The 13,204-nt window shown below is 42.0% G+C and overlaps 1 protein-coding gene across 3 annotated transcripts; it reads right to left on the bottom strand.

Annotated features, from left to right (window-relative positions):
* Positions 1 to 8,095: 8,095 nt before the first annotated feature.
* On the bottom strand, positions 8,096 to 12,783 carry LOC121844969 (G-protein coupled receptor 20-like). 3 transcript variants are annotated; one of them, XM_042315536.1, is made up of 3 exons: positions 12,584 to 12,783; positions 10,976 to 11,105; positions 8,096 to 10,742 (listed from the first exon to the last, which is right to left on the bottom strand). In XM_042315536.1, exon 3 carries the CDS (start codon positions 10,715 to 10,717, stop codon positions 9,836 to 9,838), a length of 882 nt encoding a protein of 293 aa, XP_042171470.1. In that variant the 5' UTR covers positions 10,718 to 10,742; positions 10,976 to 11,105; positions 12,584 to 12,783; the 3' UTR covers positions 8,096 to 9,835. The 3 variants fall into 3 exon arrangements, with proteins under 3 accessions (XP_042171470.1, XP_042171468.1, XP_042171469.1); XM_042315534.1 differs by having other exon boundaries at positions 8,096 to 11,105; XM_042315535.1 differs by having other exon boundaries at positions 8,096 to 11,051.
* Between the last annotated feature and the right edge of the window lie 421 nt (positions 12,784 to 13,204).

The following is a 13,204-nucleotide window of genomic DNA, read 5'->3' as shown; positions in this document are numbered from 1 at the left end:
ACTGAGTCATTAGGCAAAAGGAACACTGACTCATTAGCCAAAAGGAACACTTACTCATTAGACAAAAGGAGGACTGACTCATTAGGCAAAAGAGAGGACTGACTCATTAGGCAAAAGGAACACTGACTCATTAGGCAAAAGGAACACTGACTCATTAGACAAAAGGAGGACTGACTCATTAGGCAAAAGGAACACCGACTCATTAGGCAAAAGGAACACAGACTCATTAGGCAAAAGGAACACTGACTCATTAGGCAAAGGGATAACTGACCCATTAGGCAAAGGGAGAACTGACCCATTAGGAAAAGGGAGGACTGACTCATTAGGCAAAAGGAACACTGACTCATTAGGCAAAAGGAACACTGACTCATTAGCCAAAAGGAACACTGACTCATTAGACAAAAGGAGGACTGACTCATTAGGCAAAAGAGAGGACTGACTCATTAGGCAAAAGGAACACCGACTCATTAGGCAAAAGGAACACAGACTCATTAGGCAAAAGGAGGACTGACTCATTAGGCAAAAGGAGAACTGACCCATTAGGCAAAGGGAGAACTGACCCATTAGGCAAAGGGAGGACTGACCCATTAGGAAAAGGGAGGACTGACCCATTAGGAAAAGGGAGGACTGACCCATTAGGAAAAGGGAGGACTGACCCATTAGGCAAAGAGAGGACTGACTCATTAGGCAAAGGGAGGACTGACCCATTAGGCAAAGGGTGGACTGACTCATTAGGCAAAAGGAACACTGACTCATTAGACAAAAGGAGGACTGACTCATTAGGCAAAGGGAGAACTACTCATTAGGAAAAGGGAGGACTGACCCATTAGGCAAAAGGAGGACTGACCCATTAGGAAAAGGGAGGACCGACCCATTAGGAAAAGGGAGGAACTACTCATTAGGAAAAGGGAGGACTGACCCATTAGGCAAAGGGAGAACTGACCCATTAGGAAAAGGGAGGACTGACTCATTAGGCAAAAGGAACACTGACTCATTAGGCAAAAGGAACACTGACTCATTAGCCAAAAGGAACACTGACTCATTAGACAAAAGGAGGACTGACTCATTAGGCAAAAGAGAGGACTGACTCATTAGGCAAAAGGAACACTGACTCATTAGGCAAAAGGAACACTGACTCATTAGACAAAAGGAACACTGACTCATTAGGCAAAAGGAACACTGACTCATTAGGCAAAAGGAACACAGACTCATTAGGTAAAAGGAACACTGACTCATTAGGCAAAAGACACACTGACTCATTAGGCAAAGGGATAACTGACCCATTAGGCAAAGCGATAACTGACCCATTAGGCACAGGGAGAACTGACCCATTAGGCAAAGGGAGAACTGACCCATTAGGCAAAGGGAGAACTGACCCATTAGGCAAAGGGAGGACTGACCCATTAGGAAAAGGGAGGACTGACCCATTAGGAAAAGGGAGGACTGACCCATTAGGAAAAGGGAGGACTGACCCATTAGGCAAAGAGAGGACTGACTCATTAGGCAAAGGGAGGACTGACCCATTAGGCAAAGGGAGGACTGACTCATTAGGCAAAAGGAACACTGACTCATTAGACAAAAGGAGGACTGACTCATTAGGCAAAGGGAGAACTACTCATTAGGAAAAGGGAGGACTGACCCATTAGACAAAGGGAGGACCGACCCATTAGGAAAAGGGAGGAACTACTCATTAGGAAAAGGGAGGACTGACCCATTAGGAAAAGGGAGGACCGACCCATTAGGAAAAGGGAGGACTGACCCATTAGGCAAAGGGAGGACTGACCCATTAGGCAAAGGGAGGAACTACTCATTAATCAAAAGGACTAAAGCATACTGCCTTTTGGCCTAGTCGGCAGAGAGCACTGTGTGATCGATCCCATGCAAATATATATTTTCCCCTTCTGACAACTTGTCAGGCTGATATTATTAGGCTAATGTGCAGTGACTAAAGGGCTGACATCACCAAACCCAATGGAATTAGACAATATAGGCCTACAGTCAGGAGTTTCAGTTGTTTTTACTTTGAGTGATGAGGTACAACTTGCTGTTTTGGTGTGTGACGTTAGGCGCCATCTACCTGTGATTGTTAGTACTACTACTACAATACTTTGAATAGAGAAGGATAACAGCAGGAATAGTTGTGGGGCTCATCCAGACTGATATAGACAGATATTGAGGCTGATCTTTGTCTTCACACATTCATTCATAAAACCATCATGTTGCATACATGTATACGGTTTTAACCAATCAGCATTCAGTATCGTTGTGTCCAGACAAATATAGTAACGATGTCACAGGAGGACTTTCTGAGTGAGAGGTGTAGATTTTGCATCTCTCTGACTGAGTAAAGATTGATGCCAAATAAGCAAATCACTGCTAGAAAAAAACTTGTGTGTGTTTGTAAAGATACAGTATCCTCATGCAATAGATTCAAGTGAAGTACTTAAACAAGTGTGTAAATAGGCGTATTAGTTAATAATTCATGCCATATTAACCCTGAAATACACGTGTCATCATTCAGTATTGTTAGTAATCATATAGTGTAGCCTAAAGGGCAGTGATATTTAACACGGTATTATTATATTATACTGTGCTGGACGTTACTACCACAATAACATACAAGAAACTTGAGGAAGAAAGGCTCCAAAAGGGAATACAAAAGAGACAGATTCTAGATCTTTCTCTAGCTCACAATTTAATTTCATCATTATCAAACATACACCAAACATCAGCATGACATGAGTAGTTCAAACATGAATAATGAGACTACTTACGATAAAGAAGACCTCATGTAGTGAGGAAATGATTCATTTAGATTGTATAGACTTAAACTGTCAAATCATTTAACGTAAAATTATAAAACAATGATAACAAAACCAGTTAATAAAGTATAGCCATCTTATCAAACACCAGTGTCGCTACATATAATCAAGTGATTATTATAATGTTCTACATTCATAATGAATTACATAACGTCACATATAATCATGTTATTCCCCTGTAGTTATCCACAGAAACATGCTACTGTTAAAGTTACATCTGTTTCCTGCTGTTTACGTTAAGTAGACTCAGTGATATGAGCAGCGATGGGAACCACAGATATTACAGAGTTGGCACGATGGGTACAACTTGTGTTGTACCCACTCAGAACGCATGCACGTTCGCTTCACTCAATGTGATAGTTGCGTGACAACAAGGGCTGAGAAGATAAGCCTCTCGATTGGGTCATTCTGTGGAATTTGGCCAAATATGCTAAGTCTACCTTTATTACAATCCTAGTTGTTCTCCCCGCTACCCCTGCCTGCACAGAGACATGGCACCTTCCCAGCCCTGCGGAGGAAGAGGAGGGCCTGGACAGAACTTCCCATAATGGAGAAGGAGACAAGGGGTGGGGCTAATTTCACACAGGTTTTCCTTCTCTGAAAATAGATGCATCATTGGTGCCATGATGATCGTTGGTACATAGTTGACCAGCAGCATCACCAGCATGATGGAGACGATCCTGAAAGCTCTCGTCTTCTGCAGGTTTCCCTCCGCTTTCTCCTTCCCTCCATCTCCCGGGCCGGGCTTCTTAAGAACCCTGAGAATGGAGAGGCTGCAGAACAAGTCCATTGACAGTACGGGCAGGAATATGCCCAAGTTATTGTATACAGATAATATTTTGTAGTTTATTACACCGAACACCAGAACTAAGAGCCAGACTACACCACAACACCCCACTCTGTATCTCAGGGGTTTGTACTTCAGGAAAACCACAGGGTGGACCACCGTCATGTAATGTACATTAATCACATGTAAACACTGTCTTCTCATACAGAAAATGATTTACTGAGAAACATTTTCACCGGGCTAATGACCCATGTATCCCTGCTTCAAATTTCTAAGAGCCAACAGCACCCCTCGATCTGTGATCTTTCTCAACTGAAATGTACAACATTATGACAAAATATAAAAACATTGCCTTTCAATTAATATTCTTACAACTTTTCAACTACAAACAAACTGTATATATGTTGCAAAGACATACAGTTTTGTATACTAGACCCAATCCACACATGAGAATAGGTCATCTTTAGCAGTTTGTAACAATAGTAATGTAATAATATTAAATGTATCAGCAAAAAATGGTACATTATAAACGTAACATCATACAGTCAGCTTAAGTAGATATTGTACCAAAAACAGTCTACAACGCAATACGAGTTTCTCTTCAACAGGGTGTACTAAATCACAAGTCATGTACAACAAATCAACTATTCATATTACAACATACAGCTTAATATCATGATATTAACAAGACCAAAATGTGTCATACCTGTGTTGTGGGAACCTGTCCCTCCTGTGAGGTGTGTCATACCTGTGTTGTGGGAACCTGTCCCTCCTGTGAGGTGTGTCATACCTGTGTTGTGGGAACCTGTCCCTCCTGTGAGGTGTGTCATACCTGTGTTGTGGGAACCTGTCCCTCCTGTGAGGTGTGTCATACCTGTGTTGTGGGAACCTGTCCCTCCTGTGAGGTGTGTCATACCTGTGTTGTGGGAACCTGTCCCTCCTGTGTGGTGTGTCATACCTGTGTTGTGGGAACCTGTCCCTCCTGTGAGGTGTGTCATACCTGTGTTGTGGGAACCTGTCCCTCCTGTGAGGTGTGTCATACCTGTGTTGTGGGAACCTGTCCCTCCTGTGAGGTGTGTCATACCTGTGTTGTGGGAACCTGTCCCTCCTGTGAGGTGTGTCATACCTGTGTTGTGGGAACCTGTCCCTCCTGTGAGGTGTGTCATACCTGTGTTGTGGGAACCTGTCTCTCCTGTGAGGTGTGTCATACCTGTGTTGTGGGAACCTGTCCCTCCTGTGAGGTGTGTCATACCTGTGTTGTCCCTCCTGGGGTGTGTCAACCTGTCCCTCCTGTGAGGTGTGTCATACCTGTGTTGTGGGAACCTGTCCCTCCTGTGAGGTGTGTCATACCTGTGTTGTGGGAACCTGTCCCTCCTGTGAGGTGTGTCATACCTGTGTTGGGAACCTGTCCCTCCTGGAACCTGTCCCTCCTGTGAGGTGTGTCATACCTGTGTTGTGGGAACCTGTCCCTCCTGTGAGGTGTGTCATACCTGTGTTGTGGGAACCTGTCCCTCCTGTGAGGTGTGTCATACCTGTGTTGTGGGAACCTGTCCCTCCTGTGAGGTGTGTCATACCTGTGTTGTGGGAACCTGTCCCTCCTGTGAGGTGTGTCATACCTGTGTTGTGGGAACCTGTCCCTCCTGTGTGGTGTGTCATACCTGTGTTGTGGGAACCTGTCCCTCCTGTGAGGTGTGTCATACCTGTGTTGTGGGAACCTGTCCCTCCTGTGAGGTGTGTCATACCTGTGTTGTGGGAACCTGTCCCTCCTGTGAGGTGTGTCATACCTGTGTTGTGGGAACCTGTCCCTCCTGTGAGGTGTGTCACATTTACTTTACATCTTTCTGACGGAGAGGAGTCACATGTCTATTAGGCAAATCCATCAACAGCCTGAACACCTGTGTGTGGGTGTTTATTTATCCCTCTGTGATGATATGTGGATTTGTGATTTTAGCAACTGGAATGGAGACGGAGAGAGAGGGGGGTGGGGGAGGTTCTATATCAGTTAGCATCTCGTTGACCCCTTAGGCAGCCGGGTAGTTTTCCAGCTCTGTGGAGGTAGGTGAGGGGCTGCACCAACCCACAGATCATAGTTATGTTGATGCTAACTAACAGACATACTGATGTCTGAGGTAGTCCATAGAAGGCAAATGATCTTTCAGGAGGAAAACTAATAGTAATGGGATATACTGTAGTTTACAGCCATAGACAGCATGAAAGACAAAATGATTCTGAATTCCTTTTGCTTTGTTATTTGAACCCTCCCTGGGTTCTACTAATCACCCAAAACAAGCCCAAACAACCTAAAAGTTCCCAAAACAACCACAAACAAACACAAATGGGTACCCATAACAACCCAGAAGTACCTTAAACAACCCCAAAAAGATACCCAAAAGAACCTCAAAGAACCAGAAAAAAATATCATAAGCAATTACCCAAAACTTCCCAAAAGTACTCAAAAGAAAAACAAAATGCCAAAACAACACATAACCACCCACATTATTAGTTCAGGATCCCGTTTTAGACATGTGAATAATGGCCGATTGGGCCATTATTAAGCACTAGAACAGGGTCCGCCTCGACATAGACAATCCGATGAAAAAAGACACATGTTTGGTGAGAGTAACCGTATTCAGGAAATACAGTGAGCTCCAAAAGTATTGGAACAGTGACACATTGTTCATTGGGAAATTTACCCTAAAATTAAAGCTGACAGTCTGCACTTTAACCATCCACTTTAACCATCCAAAGGGCTGAAGTACAGAGCTCTGTATTTATAACATGGTGATGAAGGCTCTCTTCTTCCACCACCCCTTTATTTGAATTCTCTCCTCCTCCTCCCCTCTCTCTCCATCCCCTTGACAGGACCATTTCAGAAGGACGTAGGATTAGCATCATACCAAATACATGACGTTGCACACAATTCTGCACAGTTTTCAGAGACCCGTTTTAACTTGTGAGCGTTACTTTCAAAACTACTGACTGAAATTATTTTTTAAAAAACTTTTAAGCATCACTAACTGTTTAATGAAGAGACAAAAAATGTAAATGCCTACGTTTTCTAACTTAATTTAATCATTTTCAATCCCCACGCTAACGTTTTTAGCTATGTTATTTAGCCCATAGAGTTTGTTGTAATGTTTGACACACTCAAGTATCACATGTATACACATTAGGCATGGCAAAATGAGTAAAAGTGCAGGAAATGTTTTAAACCTGCAAAATGTTGTCTCTCTCAGCCAACAAGAGGTGTGTGAACAGTTTGTGTCATGAACAGTACCCATAGAAATAGATGTGACACATGCAAGGGGGAGGGGCTGCTCTAGCATTACATACGCTACCATATCAATGTTAAACTGATTAATAACATCATTATTACAGCAAACATTATTATCCCTGAAGTTACAGTAGGGCTTTCGTGATTGATAGAAACATTTGCATTATGGTGTAGGCTACTTAACTCACAACACAGAAAACATTAGAGCTCTAAAACACATCACATCAAACCTTAACACTTATGCTGTACAAATAATACTTTTTTAAACTGACCTAAAGGTGCTTTATAACATAGAAATGGTTGGGATGGGCCTCCCGGGTGGCACAGTGGCCTAAGGTACTGCATCACAGTGCTAGCTGTGCCACCAGAAACTCTGGGTTAGGTTTACGGTGTTTCCTCTTTTCCTCCGACACATTGGTGCGGCTGGCTTCCGGGTTGGATGCGCGCTCTGTTAAGAAGCAGTGCGGCTTGGTTGGGTTGTGTTTCGGAGGACGCATGGCTCTTGACCTTCGCCTCTCCCGAGTCCGTACCAGAGTTGTAGCGATGAGACAAGACAGTAACTACTAACAATTGGATACCACGAAATTGGGGAGAAAAAGGGGATAAAAAAATAAAAAATGGTATATACAGTGGGGAGAACAAGTATTTGATACACTGCCAATTTTGCAGGTTTTCCTACTTACAAAGCATGTAGAGGTCTGTCATTTTTATCATAGGTACACTTCAACTGTGAGAGACGGAATCTAAAACAAAAATCCAGAAAATCACATTGTATGATTTTTAAGTAATTCATTTGCATTTTATTGCATAACATATGTATTTGATACATCAGAAAAGCAGAACTTAATATTTGGTACAGAAACCTTTGTTTGCAATTACAGAGATCATACGTTTCCTGTAGTTCTTGACCAGGTTTGCACACACTGCAGCAGGGATGTTGGCCCACTCCTCCATTGAGACCTTCTCCAGATCCATGCAATTGGCATGCTGACAGCAGGAATGTCCACCAGCGGTTGAATGACGGCCTAACCCGGCCAAAACATAACCCGGACGACGCTGGGCCAATTGTGCGCCGCTGTATGTGACCACCATGCAGTGCCTTAGTAGACTGCTGCACCACTCGGGAGCCCATTATGAACTGTAACTCACTCAAATCTTTGCAGTTGTTGCATGTTGCGTTTATATTTTTGTTCAGCATATGTTTTGTTAAAATCCTGCTATGAGCCAATACAGGTGCATTCATCACTGACGGGCGATACATGTTTGATGAGATGCTGTAATCGTATGTGACAGACAGGGACCTGAACTGTTGAATCAATCAGATTTCCTTTATTCCACACTTCTTATGAAACAAACAGCAATACAATTTAATAGAGAACACCACTCAATAGTATAGCAGTAACAATAGTAGTATGTATTTTTGGGGTTACAATTTGTCAAACCAAGCAAAAAAGTTAGGATTCGGTTGGAATTGTGAGCATGAGGTGATAGTAAATTCTCACAATGTAGCTCCCTAATTTCCACTTACATGAATTAACAGCTATACGACAAATACAACATTTCACAGACGCACCAATCAGCCGCTCTGCCCTGCTCTCTCTACACACACTGTTTATTTGAATGATTAACCACTTCTTACACATGCCAAAACCTCTAGATAGCAGGAAAAATGTGATTAAAGGAAATAGAACAGAATGATAACCTGATACATGCAAGACAAACATTCCCCTACAGTGCAGTAATCCTTCTCTTTAACCCCAGATGGCAGGTCAGTTTCCCAGTCCTGTGGAGGTAGAGGAGGGGCTGAGTAAAGCTAACCAACATGTTGAACGAGAAAGTAATTGGAGTCAGAATACACCTGAATGATCTCAAAGAAATATGATCCTGAAGGATTTCCCCGACGATTGTAGGATGGTATCAAGGTCTGTAGGATGATCTGGACGCTACAGAAGGCTCTCCTCTTCCTCAGGTTCCTTTCCTCCTCTTTTTCAACCTTTCTCTCCTTCCTGCCATCCCGTGGACCTTCTTAGTACCCTCAGTATGAAAACAGGTCAATGAATAGAACTGGCCAATGTCATTATTACATTATTGTCTGAAGTTACTGTGGCATTTCAAGACAATAGTTTTCACTGTACCTTCTGCAACTTGTTCTTATCGGGGAAGAATGGACATCTATACTTCTGTCCAGGCGTTATGATTTGGCATCTACAGTATGCTAAGTTCTCATAACAAGATGACACTCATCTAGACTAGACTGTATTTGAGTAATGTATAGACATTTAAATTGAAATGAAATGCATCAGCCATTCAAAAAGCCAATGTTTACATCAGGGGGGTCCACACTTTATTTTATCTCCAGAGTAGATGGAGCCCAAATGTATTTCTAGGAGTGTACACTGTCTGGGTTAGAATGTTAAGTCACAATAACACCATCAGCCAAGTCTCATGCACAGTCAGTCCCCGTACATTTAAATATCATTATGTCATCTTAGTGGGAGACAAGGACCCTCAGTTGAAAGTAGAACATAACATTAAGAAGAACACAAGTCATGACTTAATGCTGATGTTAAATGAATAGGTCTAATCCACTATCAAGCCACCCCGTACTAACTGTATCATTAATAATTAATACAAATTAATAATTCATAAAACAAACCAACATTCACTATAAAAGATAAACAAGTGATGCAGCTTTAGTTAACAACAACTCTAATGATAACGGGCTGTTAAAACAAGAAGAGCTTCATCAAATAAGAGATAAGAGACATGGATTCTACGTCTTCGCCGCATCTACTTCTTTTTCACCAACGGCTGCAGGAACTAAGATGTTAGACTGAGCAGCGGAACTGACAGAAATGTTATAATTCAATGCATATTTAACACAATGCTCTGTCGTGTCCTAGCATTAGTTGGTCAAAATAAAACATGCTTTTAGTGCCCGCAACTGCAAGTCTAATGTGTCTCTGGCCCTCTACGGCATGACAGCCGTCCCTCTCTGTAGAGGTGCATCAGGGGTGAGACCAGGACACTGAAGACGTTGACAATCTGCAACATGGGGATGACATTGCAGTTGTAGTCAAGACTATATGACAGGGTGGCGTAACCAACGACAACTGGGATGGAGCTCGCCAAGATAACCACAAGGTTGGTTAAGATGATCCCAAAAGCTCTCTTCTTATGTGGGTCTGTTGTCCCCTGATTCTTCTCTCCCTCTCTGCCCCCCTCCACCTCTCCTGGACCAGGCTGCTTCAGCACACGCAGGATGAAGAAGCAGCAGAGAGAAATGACAGCCAACCCAAGGCAATAGACACTACCGATCACATAACCTGAGGTTTCTTCATAACCAAATAAAGAGATGATAGAACATGCAAAAGCGAGCGACAGCAGCCAGACCATGGTTGAACACGCCACCCTGTACCTCCGGAGTCTGTACTTGAGGAAAGACACAGGTTGTGCCACCGCCAGGTATCTCTCCACACAGATGCAGCTCTGGATCAGGGGCCTGCAGATCCAGGAGATGTAATACAGGACATACACAGTCTGACGTAACATTATAGCCTTCGGGATGAATAGGTAGCTGATCACCTCAAGGAGACCATGGACACAGAACACCAGTTCCACTGCAAACAGGTTAATAGGGAAGACCTGGGTGGGTTTGAGACCTCCAGAGAGACTTCCACTCAGAGAGAGCCAGAGACACCAGACCAGAGCTGGTATCCCGAGTAAGGAGCACAGGGCCTGGACAGCACCGGACAGCTTTGGCACAACGTAGCCCTGGTCAACGCAAACATCCCATTTTTCAAGGTCAGTGTGGTTTCCTGAAGAGTCATTCATCCTTGTGAAACAATATATGAGCCCACTGAGAAATGAGAGAGGGCAGATTACAAGACTCATCACTTTAGGTTTTCATATATTGAAAAAACTGATGCAATATAGTGATATAAACATACATAAAACACTTAGATATACGTATGTCTACTGTTATGTCAGTCAAAGTATTGTGCATTGTCTCAGAAAGTCTGAATGAAAACATAAAGAGGAGAAGTAAAATGGTTAGCTGAACATAACATGTTAAAATGTAAAATAACCTACCTGACTTGTTTCGGTAAAATAGAGGCCTTTCCTTATTATTTTCGTGGTTGTCCTCCTGCAGAAGGCTGTGTCCGACCTGGTAGAACATCATCTACATGTTTCAGCCAGCACTCTCAGTCCTTTGTTCTTCCTAACATATCATATGTTGCATTATTTACACACACACACACACACACACACACACACACACACACACACACACACACACACACACACACACACACACACACACACACACACACACACACAACACACACACACACCCATAAACAGAGCTGTGCGCATTTATGAATTGATCACAATTGTGTGATTAGTTTACATCAAGTCGTTATTTTGCAAGGAATCAGATTACAACGTATCATAAACAAAACACAGATTCAAAAACGTGTATGTTGCACGCAAGCACATACATGCACACAAACACACACACAAAAGGAACTTCAACCCGCTCAGAGATGTGCATTTTGTCCTAAGCATCATCACTCAGCACCTGTCTGTCCCAGCCACAGGTTAATCCAGACACCTGAAAGGACTGAGTCTGTCACTTTACATAATCAAATAATATGGGCCTCAGACATACACAGTACTAGTCTGTCGTTTGGATTCTGGATGTCTCTCTAATCACATAGTGAATACAATATAGGCTTGTACTTACAGGTAAACCATATGTGATATATTCATTTAAAACCATACATTCTATGTTTAAACACCAGAAATCAAACAAGTTAAATATTTTTTAATTAAATGTATTAATCAAGATCTACATGTCGGTAGTGTTAATAATACTAGAGTGATAATACTATATAGTGTTAATGTGTGAAATGTGTGGTTAGTTTTAACAGTATGGTATTATAATTCAGTATTAAAGTAATATTATGTAGGCTAGTAAGTAGTAACTTGTCATTCAGTCATGGTTTCTGTTCAGTTTACATGTATAAGGAGTTGCCAGTAAGTAGTAACTTGTCATTCAGTCATGGTTTCTGTTCAGTTTACATGTATAAGGAGTTGCCAGTAAGTAGTAACTTGTCATTCAGTCATGGTTTCTGTTCAGTTTACATGTATAAGGAGTTGCCAGTAAGTAGTAACTTGTCATTCAGTCATGGTTTCTGTTCAGTTTACATGTATAAGGAGTTGCCAGTAAGTAGTAACTTGTCATTCAGTCATGGTTTCTGTTCAGTTTACAGTTTACATGTATAACTTGTCATTCAGGATAAGGAGTTGCCAGTAAGTAGTAACTTGTCATTCAGTTGTCAGTAAATAGAGAGAAAAGCATTAGATTTTAAATTCTGACTTCCACATGCTTTAGGCTTCCAATGATCCCCAAAACCCTAACATGTTGAGTAAAATCTAGTTTATTTGTGTCTGTGTGTAGATTATTTGTAAAACACGGAAATATTGAAGATCAGAATGACTTGTTTTAATATATTGTTGGCAAAATACTGAAGCAATATACTGTTGCAAAGATACATAAAATATACTGTGATGTCTCTTGTCAGTCAAAACATTGTGCATTGTCTCAGGAGGTTTGAACGGAAACATGAAGAGGAGATGTAAAACAATTAGCCTGAGAAAACATACTCAGAGATGTTAAAATGTAAAATTACCTACCCTAATTGTTTTGGTAAGTCAGACCCTGATTCACAATATTTGTGTTTCTCTCTCCTTCAGAAGGCTGTGTCCAACCCGGTCGAACATCAGCTACATGTATGAGTGATTTCAGCCAATGTCCTGTGATCTTCCTAACAGGTCACGTGTTGCATTCTTTACATAAACACATCTGTTTGCATTGATACATTGAGCACCATTGTATGAATCGTTTACAGCAAGCTAGTCATGAACAAAACGCAGATGACCTAAATGCATATGTTACACACACAAACGCACGCACACACACACACACAGATTACATTTCAACATGCTCAGGGATTTGCATTTTGAATAAGCATCATCCCTCAGCACCTGTCTAACCCAGCCACAGTTTAACCCAGCCACCTGCAAGGGCTGACACTTTCACCTTCCATAATGAAATCATATGGACTTCAGCCATACATAGTATTAGTCTGTTGTTTGGATTCTGGAGCTCTAATCACACAGTGAATACAGTATAGATTTTCACATACATGTAAACTATATGTGATATGTTCATTTAAAAAACATACATTCTATGTTTAAACACACTGTCACGAATATTACCGAAGGTGGCTCCCCTTCTGGTTCGGGTGGCGCTCG

This window comes from Oncorhynchus tshawytscha, unplaced genomic scaffold (genome assembly GCF_018296145.1).
Source record: "Oncorhynchus tshawytscha isolate Ot180627B unplaced genomic scaffold, Otsh_v2.0 Un_contig_4141_pilon_pilon, whole genome shotgun sequence".
NCBI lineage: Eukaryota > Metazoa > Chordata > Actinopteri > Salmoniformes > Salmonidae > Oncorhynchus > Oncorhynchus tshawytscha.
The sequence above is the reverse complement of the archived record's forward strand: the minus strand, read 5'-3'. Positions and strand labels throughout refer to the sequence as shown.

Bases quoted from the DNA above. Each gene is read 5' to 3' on its own strand.
- LOC121844969 (XM_042315534.1), bottom strand. From the start codon at position 10,777: ATGAGTCTTGTAATCTGCCCTCTCTCATTTCTCAGTGGGCTCATATAT.